The 18,644-nt window shown below is 37.3% G+C and overlaps 1 protein-coding gene across 1 annotated transcript in view; it reads left to right on the top strand.

Moving 5' to 3' along the window:
- The first annotated feature begins 781 nt into the window (after nt 1-781).
- Nucleotides 782-18,644, top strand: part of APPBP2 (amyloid beta precursor protein (cytoplasmic tail) binding protein 2) — a 54,901-nt gene continuing 37,038 nt past the window's right edge. The window contains exons 1-2 of the mRNA XM_008579902.1: nt 782-1,177; nt 15,365-15,453. Of these exons, the coding sequence (XP_008578124.1) occupies nt 1,040-1,177; nt 15,365-15,453 (227 nt within the window). The 5' untranslated portion in view covers nt 782-1,039. The remainder of the gene's footprint in view (nt 1,178-15,364; nt 15,454-18,644) is intronic.

The following is an 18,644-nucleotide window of genomic DNA, read 5'->3' as shown; positions in this document are numbered from 1 at the left end:
AGCAGATGTTCAGCCTGAGTAAGGAAAGGAGCTGAAACACGTACTCCCAATTATTCACCAACCCCCTGAAGCCGGGACTACAACTCTGGGAAAAAAATGAAATCTTCATTTGTCTTACTAAGTCCTGTCACAGCCACCATTTAGCTTTTTTTCTCTTATTACCATTTGTAATTCCATAATCAGGCTAACCTTTCTACCAAATTCTTCTGGAGGAGTTCTTTTTTCTTTTTTTCTTTTGGTAAATTTTATTCGGACAAAGAAACATAGAGAAAACTTCAAAAGGTGCAAATGGTTATATGTACAATGAAAATAAAGTCTCCCTTTCATCCTGACCCCTACCTAGTTCCTGGTTCTTAACTTGGGTTAGGGACCGGAGTCTAAGGGTGGATTTTTAAAGTAATGTGAATTCCCTGAATGCATAATTTTCAATGTCCGATTACTGTGCGCTTGTGTGGGGGAGACGAACCAAACTTCTGCCTGAGCCTCAAAAGAATCCGTATCTAAGAACGTCCGAGGCAGGACTTGCTGAAGGAACCGATACGCCCAAGTGCCTCGGAAAACCCAGTAATCATTTGTCCCTGAGTAACAAGCCTACCCTTGTCCATCCCAACCCGGGTGCCCCAGGGAAGTAAGTTCTCTACGCGAGGGATCACGCTCCTTTCTTCCCAAGTTCCTCGCCCGCCGCATTCCTTCCCTCCAGCGCGTCGGCGTGCGCTGACGTCATGACGCCGCACACGCAGTCCCGCCCCTGCAGCGATCGCGCTGGGACGGAATCCGGGTTCCTCTCAAAGCCGGAATGTGAGGCTTTGGCCCTGCTGTTCGGTTCTCCCTGTCCCGTTCTTCACCCGGACCTGCGTCCACTGCCGCTGTCCCCCAGCTCGCCCCGGGAGGAGCCAGGGCGGCTGCGCCCTTCTACTGTGTGCTCGCGTGGCTACCGTGCCCTCCGAATCCTCAGGGGCCGCAGAAGGGGTTCGCTACGGAGGGAGGCGGGGGCCTTCGGGAGGAGGAGGCGGAGGAGGCGGAGGAGGAGGGAAGGAAGATGGCGGCCGTGGAACTAGAGTGGATTCCAGAGACTCTCTATAACACCGCCATCTCCGCTGTCGTGGACAACTACATCCGCTCCCGCCGAGACATCCGCTCCTTGCCCGAAAACATCCAGTTCGATGTTTACTACAAGGTACGGACCGTGGGCCTGCTCTCTGCAATCCTGCCACAACCCCTGGGGCCGCACCCCCTTCCACGTCTGCGAACCCCCGCGGTTAACCGCTCACCACTGGTAGCAGGATCACCTCCCGAGACGTCTGCTGTGGGGTCTTCGTTGCCCGGATAGAAACACCCTGTCTCCACATCCTCTGTCTCTTAAGCTTTTGGGTCTTCCTTATTATCTCCTCATGCGTCTTGCCCACTGTCGGTGTTCCCTTCTGCACAGTGGCCCCCTTGGGTAGGCCTTTGCGTGGACTTCCTCTCTTGTGTCCCTGTCCCACCAAGTCCTTTTCTTGCAGCCAGTATCCTCGGGATGTCTTCCGCCCTCTCCCCCCAGTTAAATGTCATTGTCAGCTGGACTTTTTGGTCTGCCCGCCCCCACCCCTCTTCCTACTTTTCTCATCTCTCCGCCTTCACCAAGTGTTTTTCTGTGCTTTATGTTCCTTCGTTTTTCCTTTCTCTTCCCAATCGGGAGGGAATTAGGGATTATTGGAAATAGTCTGTGCGCTTTGTTTGAATATTCTTTAAAGCTTTGCTTTCCTTTCGTTTATACTTGGGGTTGAATTGGGGATTGCATGTGGGAGTGTTGATCAACTGTTTGAAAAGGAAGGGGAGAAATCTTTCCTGAAAGAAAAAATACTTTAGAATTTAAATTATGTCCATGTATTTGAAAGTTGCAATCTTGCAGCATTCTTAAATCTCTCCCCCTCAAAAATCTGAACAGAATGTCTCCAAGTAACTCTCCAAGGAGTTTCAAGGATAAGTGTCTTTAGACGTGGACAGTGTTTGCAGTGTTTGGAGAAGGGAGGAGAACTTTATGGACTTGGAGACTCCCTTTTCCTCTCCCCCACATTTGAATGTGAACACTGGCTTTATTATTCTTTCCTTCTTGCTTTGAATTGGCGTGGAAAACTCCTAATTTACAGTAGCCATCCATGCAGAATGTGACCAGAAGTAGAGTATTATTTATTTTTTAGATCTTAAATACTTTCTCTGGATTTGTAAGTTGGCTGGAATAGTGTAAACTGATATTTAACAGATGTGTATATTCTTATATATGTATGGTGTTTTATGGCAGTTGTTTTATTGGGAATATTGCCCACTTTCTTCACCCCCAAAATATTTTTTCAGAATTAGCAGCTGACGTGCTGCATTCTACTAAATCCAGTTGCTTTGCACCAATTCTAATAATTAAAATGCGGCCCCCCCCCCCCATATTTGGAGATTCACGTTGGTCATGCTTACTGCTATTTTGGGATTTAGAGTAAAACCTCCCTCAATTCCAAATCCCTTTGATACATTGATTTACTTTTGTGTATGTCTAAGGAAATTTTGCACATTTAAGTTATATTCCTCCCAAGAGAGTATGACTTAGATTTGTCTTTCTCAGCCTGGGAAACTCCAGCTTTCTGTGTGCTATTTCTGCCCATTTTATTAAATCATGTAATTTTGTATACTTTTTAGAAGAAATCATTGGGAATTGAATCTATCAAAGTACATTTACTTGTCGAATTCCCTCAAAGTACTTGGATATCTTCTAGTAACTTTCACTTCTAATTGAAGCTTTTTATTTGAAGATTATTATTAGTGAGTATGAACAGATGGTGCTTGTGGTATTGTGAAACAGGTATTTGGTCTTTGTCCCTATTTCCTGGCAAACAACTTCTAAAATCCTTGGATTTTCCAAAGCGTTAAATGTATTTTTGTATGTTAATGAGTTGACTGAAGACAGGCAGCCCCTAGGTAGCTTTGGAATGGGGGCTGGTTCCCTGAAAGACCAAGGCCTGAGTAGAGGGTTGGGACTTTCAGCCTCACCCCTAACTTTCAGGGAGAGGAGAAAGGCTGAAGGCTAACTTGATCACCCGTGACCAGTAATTTAATTAATCATGTCTCTGTAATGATGCCTTCGTAAAAACCCAGAAGGACTGGGTTCAGAGAGCTTCAGGATAGCTGAACATGTGGGGGTGGGTGGCGCCCCCAGAGAAGTAACTTGCCCTACATGTCTCTTCATCTGTATCTTTTGTAATATCTTTTATAATAAAATGATAAACATAAGTAATTGTTTCTTGAATTCTGTGAGCTGCTCTAGCAAATTAATTGAACCCAAGGAGGGGGTCATGGGAACCCTGATTTATAGCCAGACGGTCAAAAGCACAGGTAAAACAGTCAGAAGTCGGGGGCAGTTTTGTGGGACTGAGCCCTCAACCTGTGGGATTTGATGCTGTCTCTGGTAGTGTCAGAATTGAACTGGAGGATACCTAGCTGGGTCTGCTGCTGAAGTACTATTTGCTTGGTGTGTGTGGAGGCAGGGGGTGGGGGGTGGGGTGGAACCCAACCCTCACGCATCTGGTCACAGAAGTATTCTATGTTGATTATTGTGTAAGAGAATAGAAAAAGCACTTTCCCCCCTCTATATCCTGAGTGCTTTTGTCCCATTTTCTGTTTCACATAGTTCACAAAATCTTATGTTGCTGCTTTTGGTACACTTTTACCCCTTAATCAATGTTTGTTGGGAGTATAGCACTGTGCTAAGGTGAAGGAAGGTATTTGACATGTGCCTGGAACTGTGTTAGTGCTTTTACATGTGTTTTCTTGTTTAATCCTTGTAATTAAACTGTGAAGTAGAGTATAACACTGTTTCATAGGTGAGAAAGTTAAGTAACTTACATTACTCAAGCCCTTAATCCTAATATTTAGTTCCTGAGTACCTTGCTTTTTGGTTTAGAAAGATTTTATATCTTGAGGTAGTAAATTATTTTATTAAAAGATATAGAACTAATTTTTTTATTAGTTCCTATAGAAGTAGATAGAGTAAAAGTCAATCACAGGACTCCAGTCTTTAATGGAGATACAAGAAGGAATTTTTCTTCCTTTTAAACACTGCATCAGAACATAGATATAAGATACTATACTTTTTAAGCACTTTAAATATACACATAAGTGTAAGGTATTCATCCCCTGCCCAACTTGTGAATATTTTAGGGGGCTTATGTTTATAGTTTCCAATTTTCTTCAAGGAGAAACTCATAATCAGATAGATCCCTCCTGGAATCCTAATTTCCATCAATAGGCATAGTCATAGACAAAATTGTAATATTTGTGGGATCAAAAATTTCCCCATCCTTCTTGATTAGTGTAGTCCAGTGTCACTGTTAATTTTTGTCAGTAGCTTCAGATGAAGGTACAAAGTATTAGGAGAGGAGTTTATGGAATTAATGGGAGGTGAAGAAGTTGGAATGTTAACTGCTCCCTAGGAAGGGAAGGGAGAGAGAGTTTTAAGTAGAAAAGGTAAAATATGAAGTGATTTTTTTTTTTAAAGAGTGGAAAACATTACAATATATTTGTGACTGAATAGCAGAAACCAAAAGAAATTGAATAGACAGATGAGGCGGGAAATAAATTATGGAGCAGAATCCTGAGCAGGATCATTAATCAGTGAGTCTTCTCCTTTTTTGGTCTTTCATCCTTCTCCATGTGTAAAGGTATTAGTCTTAAATTGAAGTTAGGGAAAGAGTACTTCTCTAAGATCAGAAGGAAAGAGTTAAAGATATAAAGTGTCTATAGGTAAGTTTGCAAGGAATGTTTGTCACAAATTAAGAGGTGAGATCATCTGCTGAGGGTAAAGGGTAGGAGTGGTAGCTTTTAGGTAGTAAGGCCAAACAGAAGTTGGAAATTGCTACTTAGGAATATGGGAAGGGAAGCCGACTAAAATCTGCAAAGAATTTGACAGACAGTATATAGATGGTTCAACAAAAATCGATATCCTACAAAATAATGGCTTTGATTCTGAATGTTTTTTCTCCAATGGCACTCAGCCATTTGGTTATAAACGTGGGTAGGGTGATTTGAAAGAATTGTAAAATTGTATACAAAGTGAAAGCAAATAGAGTGAGGTCCTGAGTTCTTTAAAGAATGCAGTTTTATTATCTTTTGTTTTTCTTTTAATTGCTGAATGGTCTTTTTTGTGTCCCGTTTCAAATACAAGGTTCGCAGCAGAGATAAGTTTTGCATAGGCAAATTGTTTCAGTAATGTGTTCTATTTATTGTTTTCAGTCTTAAACTTAATGATTTTGGTTTTTTAATTATTGTGTCATGCTGAAAATCATACTAATTAACACCTTAGGGTTAGAATTAATTTTCTCTTTTTCTGTGTATATTTCTGTTATGTAACTGTATAGCCTCAACCAATCTTCTAAGAATCATTTAAAACTAGCTGGTAACAACTTGGAAAAAAAATTTGCTATGTATTTGAAAACCAAAAATTTAATATTCTTTTTATATAAATAGCTCTTAGGATCAGTAAGATGAGAACTCAAACTTTATGGGGTGGGGGGGTCTGGCTGGTTAGCTCAGTTGGTTAGAGCATGATGCTGATAACACCAATTGAGGTCCAGGGTTCTATCTCTACACTGGCCAGCTGCTAAAAAAAAAAAAAAAAAAATTATGGGGGAAGGGATGTAAAAGAACATAAATAGCTTGTCAAATCATGTATCTGGATGGGAAGGTAATATGTTATAAATATGTTATCTTGTTGCAGTTTAAGCTGTGAATTTATCACAATTTGAACGAGAATCTCAGAATTATATTTAGTATAGAAAACTGATGAAATATGAAGTTCATCTGGAGGAATTATAATATATGAGCCAAGGAAATTTTGAAGTACGATACATGGGAGAGATGTGCATTTTAAGATACTCAAGCATATTGGAAAGCTACATATTTTAAAACAGTGTAGCATTGGCACCTGAACAGCTGAGAGAGAAATTTATTTATAGAACATAGTAGACAGTCTAGAAAGAAATCAAAGCATATTTAAGAATTCACTATATGATGAAGTTATGAGACTGTTATAATTCGGATCAATGAGGAAATATTAAAAAATGCCCCGGGCAACTGGCTATTTAGGAAAAAGACCTGTACTTCATACCGTATACCAAAATGAATTCCAGATGAATTAAAGATTTAAATTTGGCAATTGAAGTCATAAAAATATCAGAATAAATTATTGGGTCAATATTTTGCAGTGGGAAATGACTGAAATTTCTTCTTTAAAGAAATTATTTTTAATTTATAAATTTTTAAAATGTCAAACATATGTAACAAGGGTAAAGCCCTTGTTACGTATCTTGCCAACTGTAATGCCATCATGGTATGGAGAAGGCTTTTCTAAGCATGAAACCAAAACCCAGGAGCAAAATAAGAAAGGAGTACGTTGAAAAAATAGGGGTAAAAATTTTAAGCACATTTTAAAAAAGACTATTCATATGACAACATTTGACAAATAAAGGACAAGTTTCCTAATATAGAAAGATCTAATACTAATTAGTATGAAAAAGGCAACCAATTTGTGTCCACTGAACAGCCAACTTATAGAAGAGGAAATATGAATGGCCAGTGAACATTAAAGTATGTTCAACTGAAATGCACATTCAAATTCAAAGCAATCGTGAAAAAGAAAGAAATTCTAGAGGACTTACAGCACAAAATACCTAGCTGTAGCAGTTCAGATAATACGTTATTGGCACATGGATAGACAAATAGACCAATGGAACAAAACAGTCCAGAACAGACTGACACATATACTGTCACCTGCTTTATGATAATAGTGACATAGCAGTACAATGGAGAAAGGAAAGCCAAATAAATGGTGTTGGTCAATTATGTATCTATGGGAGAAAAAAAGTATCTTGACCTTAACTCATACCATGACCCCAAATCATTTTTAGATGGATTGGTGACCAAAGTGTGAAAAATGAAAAAGCTTTTTAAAAAAAGTTTTTTCATTTTGTCAGCAAAGATTGATTAAGTAGGATACAAAATCAGCTAAATATAAAGTTTAATAAGTTGGTCTATATTATTAGATCAAGAGCATCTATGTATCATCAGATATCATTAAGAGAGTGGAAAGCCAAGCCATAGAATAGAAGATATCTGTGCATGTATCTGACAAAGCACTCATCCTGCACCTCAAGAGCTACAAATTAATAGCAAAGAAAAATAAACCGTGGGTTTTTTTGTGGTTTTTTGGGGGCAGGGAAATATCTTGAATAGGCATCCAGAAAGAGAATATTCAGAGGGCCAATCAAACATTTAGAAAAGCTGCTCCAACCCCATTTTGTCTTCAGAGAAATTCTGTTCTATCGTATACCCATCAGAATGACTAAATGAGAAAACAAAAAGATGTTAGCAAGGATATGGAGCATTCAAGACACTCATACACTGTTAGTGGGAGTGTAAATTGATATACCATCTTGGAAAACTAGCATTATCTACTAAAACTGAACATATATATACCCTATAGCTCAGTAATTCCACTTCAAGATGTATACACTTAGGAATGTTCATAACAACACTATTCATAATAGATAAAAGGTGGAATCTGTCCAAATGCCTATCAGTAGGAGAATTAATAAATGAATTGTGCTAGTCATACAGTAGAATATTATACAATGAAAATGAATGAACAACAGTTGCTTCAAACAATACAGATAGACCTCACAAATGATAGCAATTGAAAGAAACCAGTCACAGGTATACCAGAGGCTTCCAAACTTTCTCCCTTCACAATACTTCGTTCACAGCACCCCCAGGCCAAAAGATATACCTAAAAGTTCTGTTTATTAAGTAGTCAGGTCCAGACGACTAAATAATATTTATGTCCCATCAACTTAAGATCTTTAAAAAGAAAAATACACAAAAATTGAAACAATGTGATTATTTCATTTTTAAACAACCACAGTTACTTAGTAATGGGATATTTGTGGAGTCAGACTGGACACCACCACCCTCATTTCCTATTCTATATTGATTTTTGCACATTACTTTCTATCGGAGCAAGCACTGAAAACACATCTTCATAAATATAAGAGATCATTGAAAGTAATATAGTTGGCATAGTGTAATGCTGATGAATCACAGTTGGATATTTTTTCCCTCAAATATAAAATATCTTGCAGTGCCCCAGGACACCTTGATGCACAATTTGGAAACTGGGAATTACAGTGTATGATTCCATTTCTATAAAGTTCAGGAATAGCAAAATTAAAGTGTTGAAGTTAGGAGTGATTACTGTTGGAGGATAGTGACTAAGCAGGGGATGAGGTAAGGCTTCTGGGATTCTGATAATACTCTCTTTCATGATCTGGATGTTGGTTACATGCATGTTCATTTTGTGAAAATTTATTGCACTTTATATTTAAAATATGAGTTGTGCATTCTTCTGTTTGTATGTTAAATAAAGTTTTTAAAAATAGTGTTAGTTTTCACCTATCAGATTGTCAAGGTTGGGAAATTCAAATCATCACTCATACCCTTTAAGAATTTTTCCTATAGGAATGCTTGTCCAGTGTGCAGAAAATTCTATTCAAAGATGTTCAATACAGCATTGTTTATGATGGTAAAAAATTGAAAATAACTATAGACTAATCAGAAATGGAATATCATACTGCGTTTATAAAGACTGAGTATTCTGTGTATACTGAGGTAGAGAAGCTTGAGCGTAGAGCAAGTGGGGAGAATAAAAAAGCTTGTTACAAAGTAGTGTGAACAGCACAATTTTGTGAGGTTTTTTTTGTTTGTTTGTTTTTGGGGGTTTTTTTTGGTGGCTTACCGGTATGGGAATCTGAACCCTTGACCTTGTGTTATCAACACCACGCTCTAACCAGCTAGCCCTAATGTGGGTTTTTATTTTTATTTTTTTAAAGTGGGGGAATATATATATATTTCTGTATATGCATTGAAAAAAGAATCCAGAGGAACGCAACAAGATTTTAATGGTACAAAATTCTAAGGGATAGGATTGCAGTTGCTCTTTAGTTTAATATCCTCTATGTATTTTTTTTTTTTTTTTGTCTTTTTTCGTAACCGGCAACGGATCGCAACCCTCAGTGTTGCGCCCATACCGGACCGGGACCGGCAACGGGATCACAGCCCTCGGTGTTGCTCCCGCACCTTGCTCAGCCAGTGAGCGGCCGGTCTGTATGTGGGATCCGAACCCTCGGCGGGAGCGCAGCTGCACTTCCCAAGCGGTGCACTGTAGCAGTGCGCCACCGGGCCGGCCCTCCTCTATGTATTTTTTAATACTTGGATTTTTATGACGATATATTACTTTGGTAAGCAGAAAAAATATATATAAAAAGAAAAGTAAAATAGAATTTTTAAGAATAAGGTATCTGGGACATAAAGTTGTACTAAAAGGGGAATAGCCTGAGTACTGATATTCTTTTAAAAAAAAAATTGGTTTTTTTTGTCAGAATGATTGAGAAGTAAGTCCAAGTAGTTGTATAAAAAGAAAAATAATAATTCAACTAATTAGTTGATCCATTAGCTAGCCAAATCAAGAAACAGGAGAGAGCTTGGCAAAGGCAAGGCAAAAAAAAAAAAAAAAGGAGAATGCTCATATTCTCAAATTAAGAGTGAGAAAGGGAAAACAACCATAGATACAACGGAAAGGAGAAAAATAATTTTTTGAATTGTAGAATAGCTTTTTCAGATGTAGAGTAGCTTGTGTAATGCTTTGTTAATCAGTCTGCAAAACTTATTGAAACTTATTGAAAATGACCATAGAAACAGCTTAATACACACAAAAAAAAACCCATAAGAGAAATTAAGAAACTATATTTCTCCCTCTGTTTCCCTCTTCCCCCAGCAAGCAAGCAAACAAAAATAACTTCCACCAACTTCAAACACTTTCTTTGGTATATTCAAAGAACAGTTGATGCTATTGGTATTTAAATTGTTCTAGACCATCCTAATTCCTTCCAATTAAAAAAACAAATAGGCCAACATAACACTGATACCTAATCCTAAAATAGTAACAAAAGGAAAACCTTATTTGTGAATCTTGAGGCAAAAATTCTAGACAAAATAATAGCAAATGCTAATCACCAAGTCTGTTAATATAATTTATCATACTAATAGGATAAGGGAAACTCATTTGTAATGGAAAAATCCAACGTTTCTTCCATTAAGTTTTAAAAAAGGAATACATATAGATACTTCTGTGACACTAAGAACATATCACCTAATCAAAAGGTAATATATATATAAATAAAAATGGATAGTGGTAAAACATTTAAGACATTTTGGTTAAAATCAGGACTATAGTAAGGTATCTTCTAGTAACAGTATCTTCTTTTTTTAAGTGAAGACTTTTACTGTGTACTACATATTCAAAATTCTTGAAGTGCTAACCAGTGCAGTTCGAATAAAGAAAAAGCCAGCAAGCAAAATCAACTGAAAAAACCATAGCAACAAGATAATTCAGTAAGGGGACTGATTACACATTTATAATTTCAAATTCAATTTTTTTTCTATATGCAATATAGGAAAGATTATGTGTTACGTAAAATAACAATAAAAAGCATGCCAAAAAGTAAATCCAAAAAGAGATGTAAAAGTCTTCAGTGAGTATGGAAGATACATATTTTATCCCTAGATTGGAAGATCCAGAGTTTTAAAAGATACAGTTTTTCCGTAAGTCTATATATTCGGCATAAACTTAGTAAGAACCCCAAAAATATTTCTTGGAATCAGGTTTAAAAACCTAAAAATGTGTAATGGAAAAAAAAATGTTTTTAACTTACATAATGGAGGATCAGAGTTTATGAAATACATAAAAAACTCCTGCAAATTAATAAGAGGACTGAAAAGAAATGTGCCATTTCATTATATTGACAGTGATTTTTCTCTAGATGGTAAAATAGAGTGAATTTTTTTCTTCTCTCACAATTCTCTATATTGTCTAATTTTTTAAAAAATGCATATGAAATTCTGAAATCAGAGGAAACAAATGTTTTAAAGTTGGTTATCTAGAATACAGAATGAGTTTTCTTTTTTTTTTTTTTTCCCCTTTTTGTCTTTTTTTTACTAACCAGTAACGGGATCGCAACCCTCGGTGTCGTGCCTGTACCGGGGACCGGCAACGGGATCGCAACCCTCGGTGTCGTGCCTGTACCGGGGACCGGCAACGGGATCGCAACCCTCGGTGTTACGTCCACACCGCGCTCAGCCAGTGAGCGGGAACCGGTCTCCACATGGGATCCGAACCCTCGGCGGGAGTGCCGCCGCACTCCCAAGCGGTGCACTCTCCAGTGCGCCACCGGGCCGGCCCGAGTTTTCTTAATAGAGGCAGAATGTGTTCTCTTTTTTATTTTTTTATTTTTTTTCCTTTTTGTCTTTTTTCGTGGCCGGCAACGGATCGCAACCCTCGGTGTTGCGTCCACACCGCGCTCAGCCAGTGAGCGGGAACCGGTCTCCACATGGGATCTGAACCCTTGGCGGGAGCGCCGCCACACTCCCAAGCGGTGCACTCTCCAGTGCACCACCGGGCCGGCCCGAGTTTTCTTAAGAGGCAGAATGTGTTCTCTTAACCATACTACCCTCTCCTACTGCCTCATGAATACATGCCTAATTTTCACCACAGATTGGTAGTGAAGCTTCAAGAAGAGAAGCTGAAAAACTTATCCCAGATACACAGATCACTGTTGTATATTGAGTTATGAATGACTGGTTATCACTATTGATTATACCTTACATCTAATTAGATTTTCGTTTTGAGCTTCCATTTGTATCATGGTCAGTTGTTAAAAAAAAAAAAAAAGTATGACATAGAACTAGTGAGTGAAGAGCAGCTGAGAAATAAAAATGTTAATAGGAAGCAAGAAATGTAAATGTTGGTTTACTTTTAGAAGAATGCATTTACCTTTTAATTACATGGTCACCATAGTTAACACTATATTCCCAAAACCTAGCACAGTGCCTTACACTGATTGATATTTATTAAGTTGGTAAAAACGAATATTAAGTAGACTGTTCCTAGTTGTAATATTCTTGCCTTTGATGTGAAAAATCATGAAGATATAACAGGTACAGTAAGCTAAGAGTTTCATATAACAAATATGACAGAGTACTTGGTAAAAAAAAAAAAAATCAGATGTTAAGATAGGAAACATCTATTTTTGTCTATAAATTTAACCAGCTATATTTATAATTTGTTCTTCATTTTTCCATTTTTGTGATTTTTCTCACAATTAAAAATTTAAGGTAGCTGTTCCACTAGATGCTGGTAATTTATTGGTCTTTATGACTCTAGCTTATTAAGTTTTCATCAAATTTGTTCTCAGAGTTTATAGCATGAGCTTGTTCTATGCCGAGTACTGTAAAGACAGGACATAAGACTGCCTGCTAAATCTACGTCTTTCTCTTTAAAATACTTGTAGTCTAATTGGAGAGACGGTAGTAACTATGTGAAATTGGGGTTTTTCCTCTTAGTGTCAAATTTACCAACCAGATGAATCTGGACAGTTTTAATAAAGATAGAATAACAAAACTATGTACTTGATTTTCTTTTCTTTCTTTCTTTCTTTCTTTCTTTTTTTTTTTTTTAAAGATGACTGGTAAGGGGATCTTAACACTTTGACTTGGTGTTGTCAGCACCATGCTCTCCCAAGTGAGCTAACCGGCCATCCCTATATAGGATCCAAACCCATGGCCTTGGTGTTATCAGCACCACACTCTCCCAAGTGAGCCACAGGCTGGCCCTTATACTTGATTTTCTAATTATAAACTCCAGAGTAGAGACTGTTTTGATTTTTTTTTTTTTTGTCTTTTGTCCGTGTCCGGCAACGGATCGCAACCCTCAGTGTTGCCCCCGTACCGGACCGGGGACCGGCAACGGGATTGCAAACCTCGGTGTTGCTCCCGCGCCTCGCTCAGCCAGTGAGCGGGAACCGGTCTGTATGTGGGATCCGAACCCTCGGGCGGGAGCCCCGCCGCGCTTCCCAAGCGGCGCACTATCCAGTGCGCCACCGGGCCGGCCCAGAGACTGTTTTGATTTTTGTTTGTTTGTTTGTTTGTTTTTGTTTTGTTTTGTTTTTTTCCTTTTTGTCTTTTTTCGTGTCCGGCAATGGATCGCAACCCTCTGTGTCGCGCCCATACCGGACCGGGACCGGCAATGGGATCGCAACCCTCAGTGCTGCACCCGCACCTCGCTCAGCCAGTGAGCGGGAACCGGTCTGTATGTGGGATCCGAACCCTCGGCGGGAGCGCCACCATGCTCCCAAGCGGCACACTGTAGCAGTGCGCCACCGGGCCGGCCCTGTTTGTTTGTTTGTTTCCTCTGAAATTCTGAGTTTCATCTAAAGTAGATAACTAGCAATTTGGATTATTGATTCAGAAAATATTGAATGTACACCCAGTGCTAGGTATTGGGAATATAGTGGTGACTATGGTTACCTCACAGAGTGTAAAGTGTAATGGAATGATGTAATTTAACAAATGACCATTTAAGTGAATGCATGCATGCATGCATGTCTTGGTACTTCTGTGGAGGAAAAATAAAGTGTCGTGAGAAAGTATAACAGGGAACAGAATTTTGATTGGGGAGTCAGGGGTATGTCTCTATGGGAAGTGGTATATTAGTTGGGGCAGTGTGGGTGAGTTACAGATTAACCAGGCAATGAATCATGGTACCGGTGCTTCATGTGAAGGCAGCAGCATATTTGTGCAAAAGTCATGAACTAAAAAGAAAGCTAAGGTGACAGAAATGTAGGGGGCAGGAGAAAGAATGGTAAATGATGAAGTGAGGAAGATACACAGGTCAGATGACTTTTAGGAACTTGTAGGTCACATTAAAGGTTTGGATTATGTTCTAAGTGTATTGGGGGTGCCATTGAAAGGTTTTAAACAAGTGAATGGCATGATATGATTTACATTTTTAGAAGATCATTCTGGCTACTGTGTGGACAGTTGATTAGAGGGGGACAACAGATGGTGAGAGAGACCAGTTCTACCAAACTCGTAGTAATCCAGATGACAGGGGAGGTAGAGGATTTGAGATACAAATTCTGTACTGTAGATTAGACATTTTATTGACTGTCATTTCAGATTTTTATATGTATGCAATATAATAATGTAGATACACAATTTAAAAACAAAAGTGGAATTATATTACTCAAACTTTTTGGAAACTTGTTTACTTCATGTATCATGATCATTTTTCCTTGATAACAACCCATTTTTGTTTCTGAAGATTTTTGCTGTTTAATGACAATCAAAGATAGAGTTCCAAACATAAATGAGATAGATACATGAGTTTCATTGTGTGTGTATGTGTGTGCATGCTTGTGTTTGTGTTACTTTTCATAGTTATTCTTAGACCATAGTTTTGGACTCAACTTTCTTTTATATCTTTTTCTAAACCTTTCTAAGTTTTCATTGTTGGGAATTAAACTACATTGCCTTGGGCTGGCCCATGGCTCACTTGGGAGAGTGTGGTGCTGATAACACCAGTCAAGGGTTAAGATCCCCTTATCAGTCATCTTTAAAAAACAAACAAACAAACAAACAAAAAAACCCAAAAAACTACATTGCCTTGTATGCTAATCTGATGTTAAGAGTAAAGTGTTCACTCTTATCCTGTGGTAAATTCAAAAGCATTTGGTGAAATTCTGGTGAGTGAAAGAGCAATAGTATTTATCTCTTTTTAACGATGCGCATGTATTATTTGAGGTAAATATTTAACACGTCTACTAAAATGTTATTTTAGATAGCAGTTATAAAGCCAGTTAGAATGTGTAAATGATTATGACATGATTAGGAATCCTTACATCCTGGATTACTATAGACACACACACTCTACTGATAGTTTGTGAAGTGTCAAACTGAGATTCTTAAGGTGGTCTGAAGAGCCCCTAGTGGAACATATTGATCAAGCTGTGTTTTCTGGACATTATCCTTGCTGTTATTTTGACAGTTTTACACTAACTATCCAGTTTGTTTAAGGAAAAAAGTTAACAGTTTCTTGAACATAAGTTTCTTGAATATAACAATTTTTATGTTTAAAAATATGTAATTTAGCACTTTGTAGTCCTTACCATGTTTCAGGTACTGTTCTAAGTGTTTTATAAATGTTAATTCTTAACAATTATATACAAGTATTAAAATGTTTTTGTATAAGTTGTAGAAATTTGTTAAATTGGTGTTACATTTTTCTTAGTGTTAGCATCTTTCCTGATATTGCTGTGTAGTCATACTTACTGAATCATATTCATTAAGCTCATCAAGTATTAAATCCATCAAATTATAGCCATCAAATATCATTAAAGTAGAAGTTAAAATTAAGTTAAAACTTTTTAAAATCTTTTTTTTTTTTAAATTTCAGCTTTACCAACAGGGACGCTTATGTCAACTGGGCAGTGAATTTTGTGAATTAGAAGTTTTTGCTAAAGTATTGAGAGCTTTGGATAAAAGGTAAATAATTTTCTAAAAAAATAGTAAAATATACATAACATAAAATTGACCATTTTAACCATTTTTAAGCGTACAGTTCAGTGGCATTAAGTATGTTCACATTGTTGTGCAACCATCTATTTCCAGCCTTTTCCTCATTCCAAACAAGAACTAAATAATGACTCCCCATTCCCTCCTGCCCTCAGGCACTGGCAACCAATATTCTGCTTTCTGCCTCTATGAGTTTGATTACTTACTCTAGGTATCCCATATAAGTGGAATCCTATAATGTTTGTCTTTTTGTGTCTGTCTTATTTCACTTAGCATAATGTTTTTAAGATTTATCTGTGTTGTAGCATGTCAGAATTTCATTCCTTTTTAAGGCTGGATAATATTCCATCACATGCATATACCACATTTTGTTTATATGTTTGTCTGAAAATGATATTTGTGGTATTTCCATCTTTTGGCTACTATGGATAATAATATTGTGAACATGGGTATACAAATATCTCTTTGAGTTCTTGTTTCAATTACTTTGATGATACCAGAAATAGAATTGCTGGATCATACAGTAATTCTATTTTTAATTTTTTGAGGAACCTCCATACTGTTTTCCATAAATTCATTTTTAAGTAACATTTATTTTTTACTGATTTCGTATGTGTTTTGGAAAGTATTTCTTAAATGTGATCATATCAGAAAACTTAGAATGGGTAAAATAATTTTGCCTTCATAAGTACAGTGCTAATATAGATATGTAAAGTTGTTTCATTGAGAAACTGTCTCAAATTGGATTCTTCATACACCTGGTATTATTTTGCTGTGTGTTATGTTAATTTATTTGCAGTTGTTACCAGATCCCCAGAAACTCTGTCCTGCCTTTTTTCAGTCACTACTTCCTCTACCCCAGGGTAACCCCTAGATTCGTTTTGCGAGAATGTTCACAGCAGCACTGTTTATGATAACTAAAAACTGGAAGCAACCCAAATGTCCATCTATAATAGAATGAATAAATAATGATATATCCATACAGCGGAATAACATACATACACAGCAATGAAAATGAAAAAACTACAACACATAGGTGATTCTCATAAACATAATATCGAGCAAAAAAAAAAGCCAAACACAATCTTCATACTGTATGATTCTCTTTATGTAAAGTTCTAAAACTTTATATAAGATTTTGTGTTATATACAACCGTCGTTTTTTCATTCTTATTGCTATATATGTATTGTATTCTGTCGTATGAATATACTGTTATTTATTCATTCTATTATTGATGGATGTTTGGGTTGCTTCCAGTTTTTAGCTATTATAAATAGTGCTGCTGTGAACATTCTTGTACATGTCTTTTGGTGAACATATGCATGCGTGTCAGATATATTCCTAGAAGTAGAATTTTAAAGCATTTTATTTTAAGACTTACAACTTGAGGAGTGCTATCCAGAGTGATATGGAATTTAATAAAAATGTTGTCACAGTAGTTGTACAGGCCAAACAAATGAACTTGGTGACAAAGAGGAGAGAATTTGTTCCACTTGCCTCCATCCCCTTTGGAAAGCTAATACTCTGGCAGTTTAGCTTTTTGAGTTCAAGAAAGGGAGACTGAATTTATCTTCCCCATTGTAGGTATTATATAGTGGGAGCCAAATAGAAATGATCTGGCCTTTGATCGTACTTTCTGTTCTCTTTAGCATTTCTTCTCTAAATTTACTTTAATCACCATTTCTTTTTCCGAACCTACATTTCTAGGAAAATAAGATAATTTTGCAAAATACTGCTGATCTCTAATATGAACATTACTCAGTTGTTTCATTTGTTCAACAAATTAAATAAATACTTGTTGAATGCCTAGTTTGTGCCAGGTACTGTTCTAGATGCTAGAGGTTCAGTAGTGATCAAGATCTGCAGGGTCTCTTTCTCATGGAGGTTATTATTTAGAGAAGAATGATGAGATAATAAACAGGTACATAAATAGCATGATTTCGGTGTTAAAGGATAACTTTGAAATGTGGTCTGTGTACTAAGACTATAGAGAAACTTCTTGGTTAGATGACTAATTAAAATTAGTCTATACACAAATAATAGAAGAGAACTTCTCAATTTTGGTATAAAGAAGCTTTTGGGATAACACCAAGGTCAAGAGTTGGGATCCCTGTACCGGCCAGCCACCAAAAAACAAAAACAAAAAAACAGAAACAAAAAGCATTTTTACTCTACGGAGAGGTTAGCTTTCTGGGATTTGAATTTTATGCAGTTTGGAACATGGCCATTGTAAAGATTTAGTGGAATACCTCTTTTTAATCTCTTAAGTTATCTTTCACCAAGTCCAAATCTCTTGCTAAGTGTTTTATATATTGGTGGAACTAAAAGAATGTAATTTGACATTTTTTTCCCTTTATTCAAAGCAGCAACTCCTATTTACAATTTTGGTTTGTTTTTTTTTTTTTTGTCTTTTTGCGTGTCCGGCAACGGATCGCAACCCTCAGTGTTGCCCCCGTACCGGACCGGGACCGGCAACGGGATCGCAACCCTCGGTGCTGCCCCCGCGCCTCGCTCAGCCAGTGAGCGGGAACCGGTCTGTATGTGGGATCCGAACCCTCGGTGGGAGCGCCTCCGCGCTTCCCAAGCGGCGCACCAGCGCAGTGCGCCACCGGGCCGGCCCTACAATTTTGGTTTTTTAAAATATTTTTTTATTGAGATATAATTTACATAACTATAAAATCTGCCATTTTAAATTGTACCATATAATGGCTTTTAGTATATTCACAAAATTTTGTAACCATCACCACTGTCTAATGCTAGAACATTTTATCACCCCAAAAAGAAACCGTTAACAGTAATTTCCTATTTCCTCTTACCCTCAGTCTCTGGCTGACCATTAATCTACTATTATTTATTCTGTGGATTTACCTATTCTAGATATTTTAGATAAATACAGTCATACAATACATCGTCTTTTTTGACTGACTCTTTCACTTAGCATAATGTTTTCAAGATTAATTCATGTTATTGCTTCTGTCAAAACTGCTTTCCTTTTTTATGGCCACATAATTTTCCATTGTAAGAATAATACTGTGTTTTGCTTATCCACTCATCTATTGAGGAACATTTGGGTTGTTTCCACCTTTTGGCTGTCATGAATGATGCTGCTATACATGTTCATGGGCAAGATTTTGTATGGACATATTCTTAATTTTCTTGG

Source organism: Galeopterus variegatus, unplaced genomic scaffold, assembly GCF_000696425.1.
Source record: "Galeopterus variegatus unplaced genomic scaffold, G_variegatus-3.0.2 Scaffold1977, whole genome shotgun sequence".
NCBI classification, from domain to species: domain Eukaryota; kingdom Metazoa; phylum Chordata; class Mammalia; order Dermoptera; family Cynocephalidae; genus Galeopterus; species Galeopterus variegatus.
The sequence above is the reverse complement of the archived record's forward strand: the minus strand, read 5'-3'. Positions and strand labels throughout refer to the sequence as shown.